Consider the following 14,350-nt stretch of genomic DNA (forward strand, 5'->3'; position numbering starts at 1 on the left):
CGTATGATCCGTGCATCACGGTTCAATCATGCACTTGTAGCGCGCGCACACACGCGCACACGCACACACACGTGCAACATGTATGCTCAAGTGTGGACGTGCGTTGAGGTAGACACCATACCTGCAGGGAACAGACAGGGGTGTTTCAAGGATGTTTGGGGCTCGCGGGCAAAAGGGAACTAGGGGGGCTCCTACATTTAACCAAAATAACTTTAAATGTAAAAAAGAAAAAGTCATATGTGTGTATATATATATATATATAGATAGATATATGTGTGTGTATATATACATTTGTTTATACAAACATTTATATATATATATAATATATATACAACGCGACACAACTGAATAATTAGATTTCGGTGATTAAAAAGATTTGTTCAGAGAATGTTTCAGTACTTCCTGCATGACCGGTATGTCTGTCACTGAACTGAAATACTGAACTAAATACACTAGACTCCTTAAATACTGACATATTAGACATGTTCTTGCTAAATGTTAGAGATTAACACACGTTTTCAGGATTCTTAAGTCTTTTTAATTGATCTGCATTGTTGGCTTCGATTCTTGTGTCGGACGTCACACTCATGACTCTTCCAGTGACGACAATCAGTGGCCGGCAGTCTGTGGATGTCACATTTTAGTATCAGCCTCGTCAGAGCAGGAACTAATAAAATCCCAGGTACCAGGTACTATCACAAATGGAAATGGAGTCAAGTCAAGTCGTGCTAAAACTGTATTAACGGAAAAGTGCCATGCGTAACATTATGTAAGCATCAAGCTATGTGGAGCTACCTGTGGAGGGCAGCATTACACCTAATGTACAGTCTGTTGGAAATGATTAGAAAAAGTACTCATAATTACAACATACACATTGTATGGACATCCTGAATTCTTCAGAAAAATGAGTCAATAGCTCAGCGATCATCCCGTGACCATGAAAAACATCTGCATTTAAACGCAGCACATTTATTAGAGCTGAAAAAAAATTTCAAATCAATCATCATTGGTAAATTGGTAATTGGTAATCATCTCTGTTATTATATTATGTCATAATTCTAATTCTAATTAGAGTCTAATTTATTTTTTGGAACCATTTATATTTTTAAACAAATGCATGTTTGTCTATCTCTCTACCTATGATTTGGTTTGACATATTTTGTAGTTGAAGATTGCACATTTAGTGCACATTTGCACAAAAGTCATTAAACTGGTTTATTTGTTTACAGCAAAGTCAATGTCTGCTGTTGTATTTGGTTACTTTTCAGTTTGAGTTCAGTATCAGCATGCTTAATACTTCACTTTAATTATGAACTTTTGTCATTTTACTGCCCTCTAATGCTAAAGAATATTGTTTTGGTGTAAATAACACAACTATAAGTCGTGCAATTTATAGTATTACATTTGTATCAATAATAGTCAAGCACAGGTGAGGTGGTGGGGGGGCCCCAAATCAAATTCTGCTTAGGGCCCTATTAAGGCTTGAGCCAGCCCTGTATTCTACATATTAACAGGTGAAGCACTAACTAACATCTCGTGAGGCTGAATGTTGAATATTTGATCTTTAAAGGAAGCTGCAAAGCCACATATACTGTTTAATCTGTTTTATTTTTAACATTGTTCTTGTTCTTCTCCACAATATGCATGACATGTACGTACATGTGGAGCCAGTGTGTGTGTGAGCAGCAGGGCCACTGTGTTTAGGAGTCATTAGAAGTGTCTGCAGTATCTTGCCAGAGGGCAGTGCAGTGTGGAAAAAGAAGTAGCCGAGTCGCTTGTGTTTTTCAGACCTCTGTTGCCCTGGAAACAGGTGCTGAGATTTCCCATTTCTTCATTTTTCTCTACACTATCCGTATCAAGCTCCCCTTCCTTCTCCCCTCCACCACCACCACCACCACCACCACCTCAACACTCCACTCCACTGCTGCCTTTGCTGCTTCCTCCCCCCACGACCTGCCGCATAGTACAATCACACACATGCACACTTCCAATCCACTGCAGTCATTTTACAATGTCACTGGAGGGAGAGTATAACTGCCTGCCTCCTCCTCTGCTACACACAATTATACTCACAAAACCAGAGAGGGTCACGCACACGCCTGACCCTGCTTTGACTGCGGGACTGGAGACAACAACAGTCCTGCAACGACCTGACCTCCAGCAGAAAGAAAGGAAGAACGAAAGAAAGAAAGAAAGAAAGAAAGAAAGAAAGAAAGAAAGAAAAGGAAAGAAAGAAAGAAAAGAAAGAAAGAAAGGAGGGGTGGTGGTGGTAAAGGAGACAAAGAAGGAACAAGGAGGAGTGAAAATAAAGCTGAGCGCACACTCAAGAATGTGCTTCACTTCACTGCTTTTACTGATGGAGGCAAGGTTACAGCTGCAGTGCGTTCCCTCAAATGAGCAGATAAAGCCTTGATTTTCCAACTTGTGTGATAGAGAATAGACAATTAACATCATAATAATCATCTGTACATGTTAATAATAGTAATATCATATTGTGACTTAAATATTGTGATAATATCATATTGTGACTTAAATATCGTGATAATATCATATTGTGATTTAAATATCGTGATAATATCATATTGTGACTTGAATATCATGATAATATCATATTGTGACTTAAATATCGTGATAATATCATATTGTAATTTAAATATTGTGATAATATCATATTGTGACTTAAATATCATGATAATATCATATTGTGACTTAAATATCGTGATAATATCATATTGTGAATTAAATATCGTGATAATATATTGTGACTTAAATATCATTGATAATATCATATTGTGACTTAAATATCGGTGATAATATCATATATTTAAATATTGATAATATCATATTGTGACTTAAATATCTTGATATATCATATTGTGACTTCAAATATGATAATATATATTGTGACTTAAATATCGTGATAATATCATATTGTGACTTAAATATCGTGATAATATCATATTGTGACATAAATAATAATATCATATGACACAAATATTGTGATAATATATTGTGACTTAAATATGTGATAATATCATATTGTGATTTAAATATAAGTGATAATATCATATTGTGACTTAAATATAGTGATAATATCATATTGTGACTTAAATATCGTGATAATATCATATTGTGACTTAAATATCGTGATAATATCATATTGTGACATAAATATCGTGATAATATCATATCGTGACACAAATATTGTGATAATATATTGTGACTTAAATATCGTGATAATATCATATTGTGATTTAAATATCGTGATATAATATTGTGATTTAAATATTGTGATAATATCATATTGTGACATAAATATCGTTGATAATATCATATTGTGATTTAAATATCGATAATATCATATTGTGATTTAAATATCGTGATAATATCATATTGTGACTTAAATATCGTGATAATATCATATTGTGATTTAAATATCGTGATAATATCATATTGTGACTTGAATATCATGATAATATCATATTGTGACTTAAATATCATGATAATATCATATTGTGACTTAAATATCGTGATAATATCATATTGTGACTTAAATATGATAATATCATATTGTGACTTAAATATCGTGATAATATCATATTGTAATTTAAATATTGTGATAATATCATATTGTGACTTAAATATCATGATAATATCATATTGTGACTTAAATATCGTGATAATATCATATTGTGAATCATGATAATATATTGTGACTTAAATATGTGATAATATCATATTGTGCTTAAATATATAATATCATATTGTGATTTAAATATGCGGATAATATCATATTTGTGACTTAAATATCATTGATAATATCATATTGTGACTTAAATATCATTGATAATATCATATTGTGACTTAAATATCTTGATAATATCATATTGTGACATAAATATCGTGATAATATCATATCGTGACACAAATATTGTGATAATATATTGTGACTTAAATATAGTGATAATATCATATTGTGATTTAAATATAAATTGATAATATCATATTGTGATTTAAATATCGTGATAATATCATATTGTGACATAATAATATCATATTGTGACATAAATATCGTGATAATATCATATCGTGACACAAATATTGTGATAATATATTGTGACTTAAATATCGTGATAATATCATATTGTGATTTAAATATCGTGATAATATCATATTGTGATTTAAATATTGTGATAATATCATATTGTGACATAAATATCGTGATAATATCATATTGTGATTTAAATATCGTGATAATATCATATTGTGATTTAAATATCGTGATAATGTCCGGTGAGTATGCTGGCCATGCAAGAACTGGGATGTTTTCAGATTCCAGGAATTGTGTACAGATCCTTGCAACATGGGGCCGTGCATCATCATGCTGCAACATGAGGTGATGGTCGTGGATGAATGGCACAACAATGGGCCTCAGGATCTCGTCACAGGATCTCTGTGCATTCAAAATACCATCAATAAAATGCACCTGTGTTCATTGTCCATACCATAACTCCAAAACTCCGCCCACGACGTTGCCATCAGCAAACCGCACCTATACACCTTACTTTCATCATACCAGTACAGACAATAAAAACTATTCTATTCTACGTCATTACTGTAGCTGTCATTTCTAGATATTCTTCTTCAGAGAGTATTAAAGTGAGAGTTTTGGTTGGCATAGTGTGTGTGTGTGTGTGTGTGTGTGTGTACATGCAGGAGAGGAGACACAGTAAGGAGAGACACGTTGACATCAGGGCGCCACCTTCTCACTTTCAGGCCTTTTTAAGTCATCCTTTTGTTTCTGTGCTGTTGTGTGTGCATTCCTTTGGCGTGACTTCTCTTTGGCAAGAGGCAGAACATTCCTGGGGAAATGGCTGACCCACAATAACACGCACACACACACACACACACACACAGCGAGAGAGAGTGAGAGAGTGAAAGGCACAGGAGGAGTGAGGCTCCTCCACCCTTTCATTGCCTCAGCAGTGTATGTAAACCACTGTTTCCTTAATAGAATCTTTCTATTTCATTCTATATCAGTCATGAATGAATGAATGTTTCATAGCTTCAACCACAACTTGTACTTTCACATTCATTCCGTCTGTCATTGTGTTGGGGACAGTCTGCATTGCTAATGCTAATGCTAATGCTAATGCTCTGTATTTACAGTATATGGAGCTTTTTCCAGTCGTGATGATGGTGACCACACTTTAGGGGTCACTCACACTTTCATACAACACATCTATGTGCAGCTTTCATACCCATTCACACGTCAACATGCCGATGTGTCCTTGGGCAAGACACTTAACCCCATGTTGCTCCTGATGGCTCACATTCCTGCACCAAAATTCATCTATAGAAACACATTTGAACTCAGTGATAGAGTGAAGAAGTCCATCAATCACTCGAGTGTGGCATGATTTTACAAACTTCAGTTTCCAGCCAGAGAAGAGTTAGCTACAGTTTAAATGATCTAATTATCATTATTATTATCATCATCATCATCACCGTTATTATAATTATTATTATTACTGTTGTATTTATTATTGCAGTTGCATTCGTTGTAAAACACAATATACTGATGGAGACTTTGAGGCAAACCAGGAGGGAACTATTTGTGTTTAGCTCGTCGCTGCCATCTTGTGTTTACTTTGATGCATTCTGGAAATATTAAATTGCTGCTCAATCCCAGCTGACACAGGGCGAAAGGCGGGGTCACAGCCTGTCCATCACACGGACACAGAGACAAACAATTCAAACCTAGTGAAAAGTTATTTTACATTACATTTTTATTTTATTGCATTTTAATTTACATTCAAACTCTATATTTGTGAGTTTTTAAGAGAGTTATTCAGCACCAACACATCATCAGGGCCCAAGCCTGGTGCCACACACTTACTGTTTATTTTTGAATTAGTATTTTTCCACTTTGGAAACTTTGCCATATTCATTATTGTTATTATTAAAATCTTCAAATAGTTTTCCCCCCACAACCTCTCGCATGTTGACACACGTCACACGGTAAACTTGACATTTTACATTTACGTTCTCAGGATCCAGCCAAGCTTTCCCCTGTGCTTATCATGTAACATTAGAAACTGTGTTATTTACACCAAACCACGCAGTGTCAACTTTGTTTTATTCTTTAACATTAGAGTGCAGTAAAATCACAAACTTTTCATTGGCATTTTCATATTCAAGTGAAGCAGTAAGTGAGGTGACACTGAACATGAGCAAATGTGCACTAAATAAACTGAACTGTAACTATGAAGTAAAACCAAATCACATAAACTCTTTAGATATCTAGTTTCCTCAGTTAGCGGTAGCACTGACAGGACATCACCAGGCAAACGCACATTTCTCTGAGGGCTTAGGGTGTATACAGGTGATGAGGGTGGGCAGGGATGGTGAAGGGGCCCCTGAGAGTCGAGGATCACCTCTGCGTGCACACCTGACACACGTGACACAGAGAAACGGGGTCACTCCCTCCTCCTCTGGCAAGATCACTGACATTCCTGCTCTTTCCGATAAGTCAAGTGTCTCCACCCCTGGCTGATTGTACTCAATTCCATTGTAAGTCACTTCGGATAAAAGCGTCTGCTAAACGACATTTAAAGTGTGAGCATCAGTTACACAATCACAGCAACCTGCTCTGCTGCATTTCACAAAATGTGGTACGTGAGCTTCCTCTGCTGATACCTGGAGGAAAGTCAGAAACACTGTTCTGTACCAGAGTGCGTGGAAGATAAAACAAATAACAAATGTATAGTAAATGAAATGATAGTCACTTTACCTCTCGCTCCATCTCAATCTAAGTTCACTATAGCAGTGTGTGAAGTATGTGTGAGGAAGAGGAGGATGATGAGAGGATAACCGTGTTTTAACGTTGGTGATGATGGCGTCGCTGAGAGAGCTCAGTGTTTCCTCAGGTGTGACTCAAACGTTTAGAACTACTGAGCTGAGACAGGAAACTGTGCGAGTCCAACACCATGTTCTCACAAACACAGACTCAAACACTGGTGTCATCACCTATTTTCAAGAAAGCAAAATAAGTCATTTTGTTTTAATAAAACTAAAAAAAAGCTCAAACTATGTTTTTTGTATGTTGAAGTAAAAAAGAAATTCACATTTCAGACTTGAAAGCTACTTTTAAGAATTCACTGGCAGATGCTTTTTCTTCCAACAAGAACATTTAAATCAATTTAAGAATTTAAGAAGTAAAAAAAAACAAACAAGCAACACAAATGTTACCTATTTTAGTAAAAATAAGTCACAAAACTTAGCGGGTATTTCAGGGGGCGTGCCCACAGCCGAGTGGAAAGAGAACTTGTAACCAGAGGGTTGCTGGTTCGAGTCCCCACCAGGTCACCCCTCCACATGCGGGTCATGTGTCTGCTGGAGACAATACCAACTGAGACAGGGTGAGAGCGGGGGTCACACCCGGGACGGGTCCCCAGAGACCAACGTGAGCTCACTGATGCAGGTTGTGTGTTCAGATGACGTTTGAGTGAAAGGAAACATCTTGTCGTTGATTTGTGATCATCATTTTTTATTATTTGTGGATAGAATTAGGGCTATTATTGGCACAATATCAGTATTGGCTTTAAAATGTATTATGGGATATCAGCAAACACACCGGGATTGCTCAGGGAACATCTGCTGCCAGTTCATTTCCCTACAGAAGAGACTAAATGACCTCTGCAGTTGGACGTATATATATATATACATATATATATATGTATATATATATATATATATATACATATATATATATATATACATATATATATATATATATATATATATATACATATATATATATATATATATATATATATATATATATATATATATATATGTATATATATATATATACATACATACATACATATATCAGTGTATCAAAAGTAACTGTCAGTTAGTGGCGTTCTTAACTAAAATATCACGTCTGAAAGACGGAAATGTACCAAAGACTAAAAGAAAACAAGGTCATATCTCAGGTTTGCTTGGTTTGGATTTTATAGAAGCCCAGGACAGTTTTGAATCCATCTACAGAAACCTACAAAACACTTGTAATTGTTCACTTGATTGTTCTGGTGTGTGTGTGTGTGTGTGTGTGTGTGTGTGTGTGTGTGTGTGTGAGGTTCCTGTCGAGTCTGAAGGTAAATGTGTTTGGGAACCATAGCTTTAAAGGACACAGCATCCTGAACCTTATTCAAATTCAAATCTTAGCCCTAAACTTAAAGTTCTGCCTTATTAGAACCAGGTTTTAGTCACGTGTTTACTCGGCTCTGTGGTAATGAAACACTACGTCAACATGATTATGGACAGGAAACAGCGAGGTCATCAGAGGTCACATCAGAGGTCACATCAGAGGTTCTCTTGTAACTCTTATCCAAACAAACTGCCAATGCCAAGTCTGACGCCTGTCAATCAAGCCGTCAACAGTCATGTGACTCAAAGACAGACAGATGCTGGGAAACGGATTCACAAAGACGCAATATCATCGTTTAATAATCATTATTCAACAACACACAACTGCAGATCCGCGCCTCCACTCAGTCATGTTGTGTTTTACAGATCCGCGCAGCAACATCAGACACCACATGTCACCGGTTTGATGACGTTCTCTTCAGCTGGAGTTCACTGAAGACTCCAATCCTCCGTGAGAACTTGTCTTCTGTTAAGTTTTGATCCCGCCCACCACCCCTCCCCCAAGTCTTTTTTTAGCGAATTAAAATTGTTCCCAAAAACAAAAAGGAGCGAGAAGCAGCTGATGATGCTTGTGGATCGGACTCGGGCCGATGTGGCTGATGACTGATGAAGTTCTTCTGATTCTTCTGATTTAAGGTAAAAGTCTTAAAAATGATTTTTGTATAAAGTAATACATTCAGTGGTTTTCTCATACTTTTTTTCCTGAGGGTAAAAATGGAAACAAATGAAGTCTTCACACGGTAACAGTGTTGAAAAGTCATTGGAAAGGTTGCACTTGTTACCGTGTGAAGACGGACTGGTCCGCGCTGAGTTTTGCTGACTAGTCGTTTCGTGAGAAAGCCTCGAGATCCAGCGCCGTGTCGAGTAAACGCTGCAGCTCTGTGACGTGAGTGTGTTTGTTCCCGGTGGCTGGAGCTGCTGCGGGGTCGCGGCCAGCGTACCTGCAGCACACGCAACATCACAACATCACAACATCACAACATCATGACAACGGACGTCAGCTCAACTTTAACACTGAACAAGAGCAACATTTTAAAAATATTTATGATAAATGTCATAAAAAACGTCGAAATCAGACGCCACGTTATCAAAGACGTGGACCTTCACATGGATGCTGGAAGATTAACTTATATGTCATTAAATTAACGCCAGGTCTGAAAAAAATAATGGAAGTCAACGTAGTTCCAGTCATTCAGAAAACTCAACTCACTAGACTGTCGTTTGTCTTTATGTCAGCGATGTAAAATCCACCTCTGTGGGTCAGGACAGAAGAGCAACTGGTCTATCCTGTCTCTGTGGAGGTCTTCTTTCACAGACAGACAGACCAGTTCCCTCTCAAGACCTGGTACTGGCTTAGGCCAGAGAGTCGTGGAAAATTACACATCAACTGACAAAAACTGACCCACATTTATCAAGCAGATCCTCTGTGGTATCACAAGAGGCTGTTAATAGATAAGAAGAGTTTCTGTTGGGATGAATGGATGAGGTCTGGTACTGTGATGGGATTAGATGTTTGACGAGATTAAAATTAAATATAATTTGTGACATTCAGAGAAATTCCTTCAAATCAGATGTTGCATTCTCTCAAGTAAAGAACATATTCAGGACAATGTGACGTGGAAATTTCACGTAAGATAGGAGATAAAAACAGACGAGCATCAACATTCTATGAATCTAAAAGTATCGTCCGTTTCCGTGTGTTCATGGCCTCAGTCTGCCTGTAATCCGGCCCCCGACGCATCAGAATGAAGGTGGTGCTTACCACAGGTGGCGCGTGGAGTGGATGGTGGTGTGGAGGCGGGGCTTGACGTAGTCATAATAGCCCTGGTTCTTGTGCTCTTCCTGACACCAGACGAGATCCGCTTTGAGAAAGCGCTCGGTCTCAGCTTTCACCAGGTCGAAGGGGAAAGGAGAGAGCTGGAAGGAAAAGGAAATCACGTCTAAATGTAAACTGTACGTTTTATAATATAAAACAATATGGCACATGTTACATTTTTTTTCCTTGTTTGAATTATTATTTATTTATTTTTTTTAATTTTTAACACTTATTTTACTCGTAAATGTGATTCTCCGTCTCCCTCAGCAAATGTGTCGTAGGGAGTGAAGCAGTGAAGACAGGAAGTTACCCATGAGACAACTGCTCTAACAGCAGCCGCAGAAAAGATAAAAATAAATGGATCATTTGAGGGTGAACACAAAGTGTCTGGATCTGTTTCAACATAAAAGCAGTTAAAGCACTTGGATTACTCTGGATTATGTCTTAAACCCTCAGTTTATCTGCTGTATCCCGATATATGTGATATATGACGGATATAATGCACTATAATACACTTTAAATACACTCAAAAATATCTACAGAACACAAATAATTAGTCTTAGAATTAAAGAAGTGACTTTATTTAAATGTAATGTTGATTAATATACAGGTACATGATATTTAATTTATAGTATTTAGTGAAAACGTATTCAATATAATAAACATGATAATTATCAATGCAAAAGCAGGAAGAGATATGACGATATCTAAAATCTAAGATGGCCGTGACTCTCACCTGTTCTATGCGGACGACGGCGACGGCATCGTCCATGCCTCTGTTCTTTCGCTCACGAATCAGCTCGTAGTAGATCTTTCCGGAGCAGAAGATGACTCTCCTGACTTTCTCTGGGCTGGAGGCCACAGGTCCATCATCAGGGATGACACGTTTGAAGGCGGTGCCTGCGGGTTGTGAAACATACATTTAACATTTGAATAAAGCTGCATTATTCCTGCTGTTTATTTTGGTCAGCACTCACCTGGCAGCATGTCATCGAAGCTGGACCTGGCCTCTGGGTGGCGCAGCAACGACTTGGGAGTGAACACGATGAGCTTGAGGTACAGAGACAACGAGAGGGAACCGGGAAAGTTGAGCGACATGAATCGTGTGATGACGAGGAGCACGTGTGTGGTCGGTGTCACAGATCACTCACAGGTTTCCTGAAGGGCAGCAGGATCTGTCTGCGCAGAACATGGAAGTAATTTGCAGGCGTAGAGCAGTTGACGACGATCCAGTTACAGTCGTACAGCTGACGAACCGCCACGTCCTCCGTCAGTTTCTGAAAGACGGTCAAAGAATGGAAGCACATATAGGTGTGATCCTGCTGCAGTGTGTGTTCAAGATGCTTCAAGATGCATTCAGGAACCCTTGTAAGTTTCATCACTTCTGCAAGCACACTACCACTAACTGAATACCTGCTGCTGCCACCTCATGATGATAGATGTACCACAAATTAGGTCAGCATTGGAGTAGAAAAGATTTTACATTGATAAAAACACTTGTTTTGTATCTTCCTGATATATAACAAATAATAATCAATCAAATACTCATGCCCATCCTAATTTAGAATACTGTATCAGATGTACAGTTCAGAGTCAAACTCACAGGGAAAACATCTGGGTCATCATTGCACATCTGCAGGAACCTCTCGGGACGGGCGGACGAGTGCTCTGGACCCTGAGAGGAGGACGGAGGAAAGACATGATGAACCTGAGCGCGGCAGAATGCTGCAGATCAAGTTTAGCGGGTCCTACCATTCCCTCCATGCCGTGAGGGAGCAGCAGCACTATGCCGTTGTGCCTGACCCACTTGGCCTGACCCGAGCTGATGAACTGGTCAATGATACACTGAGCCGTGTTATTGAAGTCTCCAAACTGGGCCTCCCACAGGACGAGAGCGTTGGGACTTGCCATGGCGAAGCCCAGTTCAAAACCTGCACCAGAAACAGAAACCAGGTTTAAACAGAGCTGGATTTCAATCTTCAGTGAGAATTCCAGTACTTGGTGATCCAATAAGCCTGCAGCCAACGACTGAAGAAGACTGAGAACTTCCAGCTACACAGTCCAAATATTCTCAAAGTGATTGAAATGTTCTTTGTTTAAGAAAAATATGCAGCAGAATGTTGCTCAAAACTAAAATATTAAATAAAATTGGTAATAAAACTAGTACCACTTATAACACGAGAGTCTATTGTAAAGATTTACAGGAAACACCTTTAAACTACAGTACACATGGTCTGTATGATGTAAAGCTCGTTTCTTTAAACGTTCATGTTTTTGTGATTCCTATCTTCTTCTCCGTGTGAGACAGACAGGTGGGGCGGCGCCCTGGTTGACGGGCCACCACTGCATGCTGGTTACTGACGTGAGTATAAAGAATAAACTGATCCTTGATGAGCACGTAGTCACATTCCTGGAATACCTGTGTAACCAGATTTCAAACTAATTAGAGCAGAAAACACTCCACAGGTGTTTAAAGGTTTGACACAGGGCCAACTCTGTTATTTACACACACACACACACACACACACACACACACCTGTTAGCCGTTAGCTATGCTGGCCCTCAGGCCGTCATGTAGTTGGCCCACACCCTAAATTTTGAATTATTTTCTAATTCTGTACATCGTGGTCACTCCCAACCAAAACCTCAGCATCTTCAGCTCAGCCAGCTCCAGTTGTTTGACCCCAGATATTAAAACTCATCCACTTTCTCTACTTCTACTCTTCACATCTTCACCACACCATCTTCATGGTATTATGAAGGAGGACATGAGGACAGCTGGTGTGACAGAAGACAGAAGAGGACACAGGGCAGAGAAGGAGAAGTTAGTGTGAGCCTGCTACTTACCCAGTACTCCATATTCAGACAGAGAACTGTTGCAGACAGTGTAGGGAGCCTGGTCAGGTGAGATGTAGTTCATGGGGATGCAGATCCTCTTATCGACGTTCTGGTCGTGAAGAACATGGTGCCGGTGGCTGTGACAGATGAATGAATGCGTTAGACTCCATTTGGTGAGTTCCCCTTCTCCGAGTGTGCACAGACATGAGGTTGTACCTGAAAGTGCCCCTCTCCACATCCTGTCCACTGAGACGTATGTGGATCCGGTCTTTGAGCAGAGAGCCAAAGGCCATGTACTCGCTGAGAGCCCAGTCACACACTCGCTGACTCAGCATGTCAGCGCGGCCCTTCAGGATACGAGTCAACCCTGAGGAGTGAAGACACAGGTGAAGAAGAGAATCTGTGTTTAGAGTCTGCACTGAAGAATAATGTAAATAAAGTAAATACTGAACATAAGAAACATGATCAAATACGTTCGATTGGCAGCTGTAACACTATAACGTTTTATTCTAATTTATTCCTCTTCTTATGCTACACTGGAAAACAATATTTTCAAGACAGTAAAATAAAAAATTAACCTTGTTGTTGCTCCTGGTTTGTGAGTTCACTACTCGAGTCTGAATACTGAAAATACTGAAATACTGCTGTTAAATACAGATGTAAATTCACTGATGGGTGTGTAGCTGTCCACGGTGTTTCCCGCCTCCATCAAGGATAAAGTGGTAGAAGATGTTTTTGCAGTGTATGTATTAAATTATAAACTGTGATGTGTGTAGCTTTAGCCACAATAAAGTGCATCATGTTTTATCATAATTGTATTGTATCACATTATATTTTGAATTTAAGGATAAAAAAAACATAGCTTTAGCAAGTTTCTAATCAGGTCATTTTTGGCCAGATTTTATATCCTACATTTAATCTTGTAATAATATAATAATTGTCTCCATCAGTGTGTATTGTTTAAAACAGCACAGAGCAGGACGTGCCTCCATGGATGGTGAAATCTTCCACCGGGACTGAGGCAGCGATGTTTCCGATGTGGCTGAGCTCCTCTTCACTGATGCCGGTCGAAGGGCAGCTCATACTTTTAGGTTGACCCTCCAGAGTGAAGAAACCTGAACAACACAAACATTAGAATTAGAATTATACAAGCAGAACCAGCACAACTCTTACTAATAACACTACTATTACTAACAACACTACTATTACTAACAACACTACTATTACTAATAACACTACTATTACTAACAACACTACTATTACTAATAACACTACTATTACTAACAACACTACTATTACTAACAACACAACTATTACTAACAACACTACTATTACTAACAACACAACTATTATTAATAACAATACTATTACTAATAAGACAACTATTACTAATAACACTACTATTACTAATAACACAACTATTACTAACACTACTACTATTACTAACAACACTACTATTACTAATAACACAACTATTACTAA

At 38.3% G+C, this 14,350-nt stretch overlaps 1 protein-coding gene across 1 annotated transcript; it reads right to left on the bottom strand.

Moving 5' to 3' along the window:
* Positions 1-7,996: 7,996 nt before the first annotated feature.
* LOC122764737 (2-oxoglutarate dehydrogenase, mitochondrial-like) lies at positions 7,997-13,983 on the bottom strand (the record flags this gene model as incomplete). Its single annotated transcript, XM_044018656.1, has 10 exons — positions 7,997-9,155; positions 9,977-10,131; positions 10,767-10,930; positions 11,008-11,080; positions 11,182-11,307; positions 11,634-11,705; positions 11,783-11,961; positions 12,878-13,005; positions 13,085-13,235; positions 13,855-13,983. Coding segments are annotated over 10 exons (1,298 nt in total), but the record flags the coding sequence as incomplete, so codon positions are not given.
* Between the last annotated feature and the right edge of the window lie 367 nt (positions 13,984-14,350).

The sequence above is a fragment of the Solea senegalensis genome, unplaced genomic scaffold (genome assembly GCF_019176455.1).
Source record: "Solea senegalensis isolate Sse05_10M unplaced genomic scaffold, IFAPA_SoseM_1 scf7180000017642, whole genome shotgun sequence".
Lineage (NCBI taxonomy): Eukaryota > Metazoa > Chordata > Actinopteri > Pleuronectiformes > Soleidae > Solea > Solea senegalensis.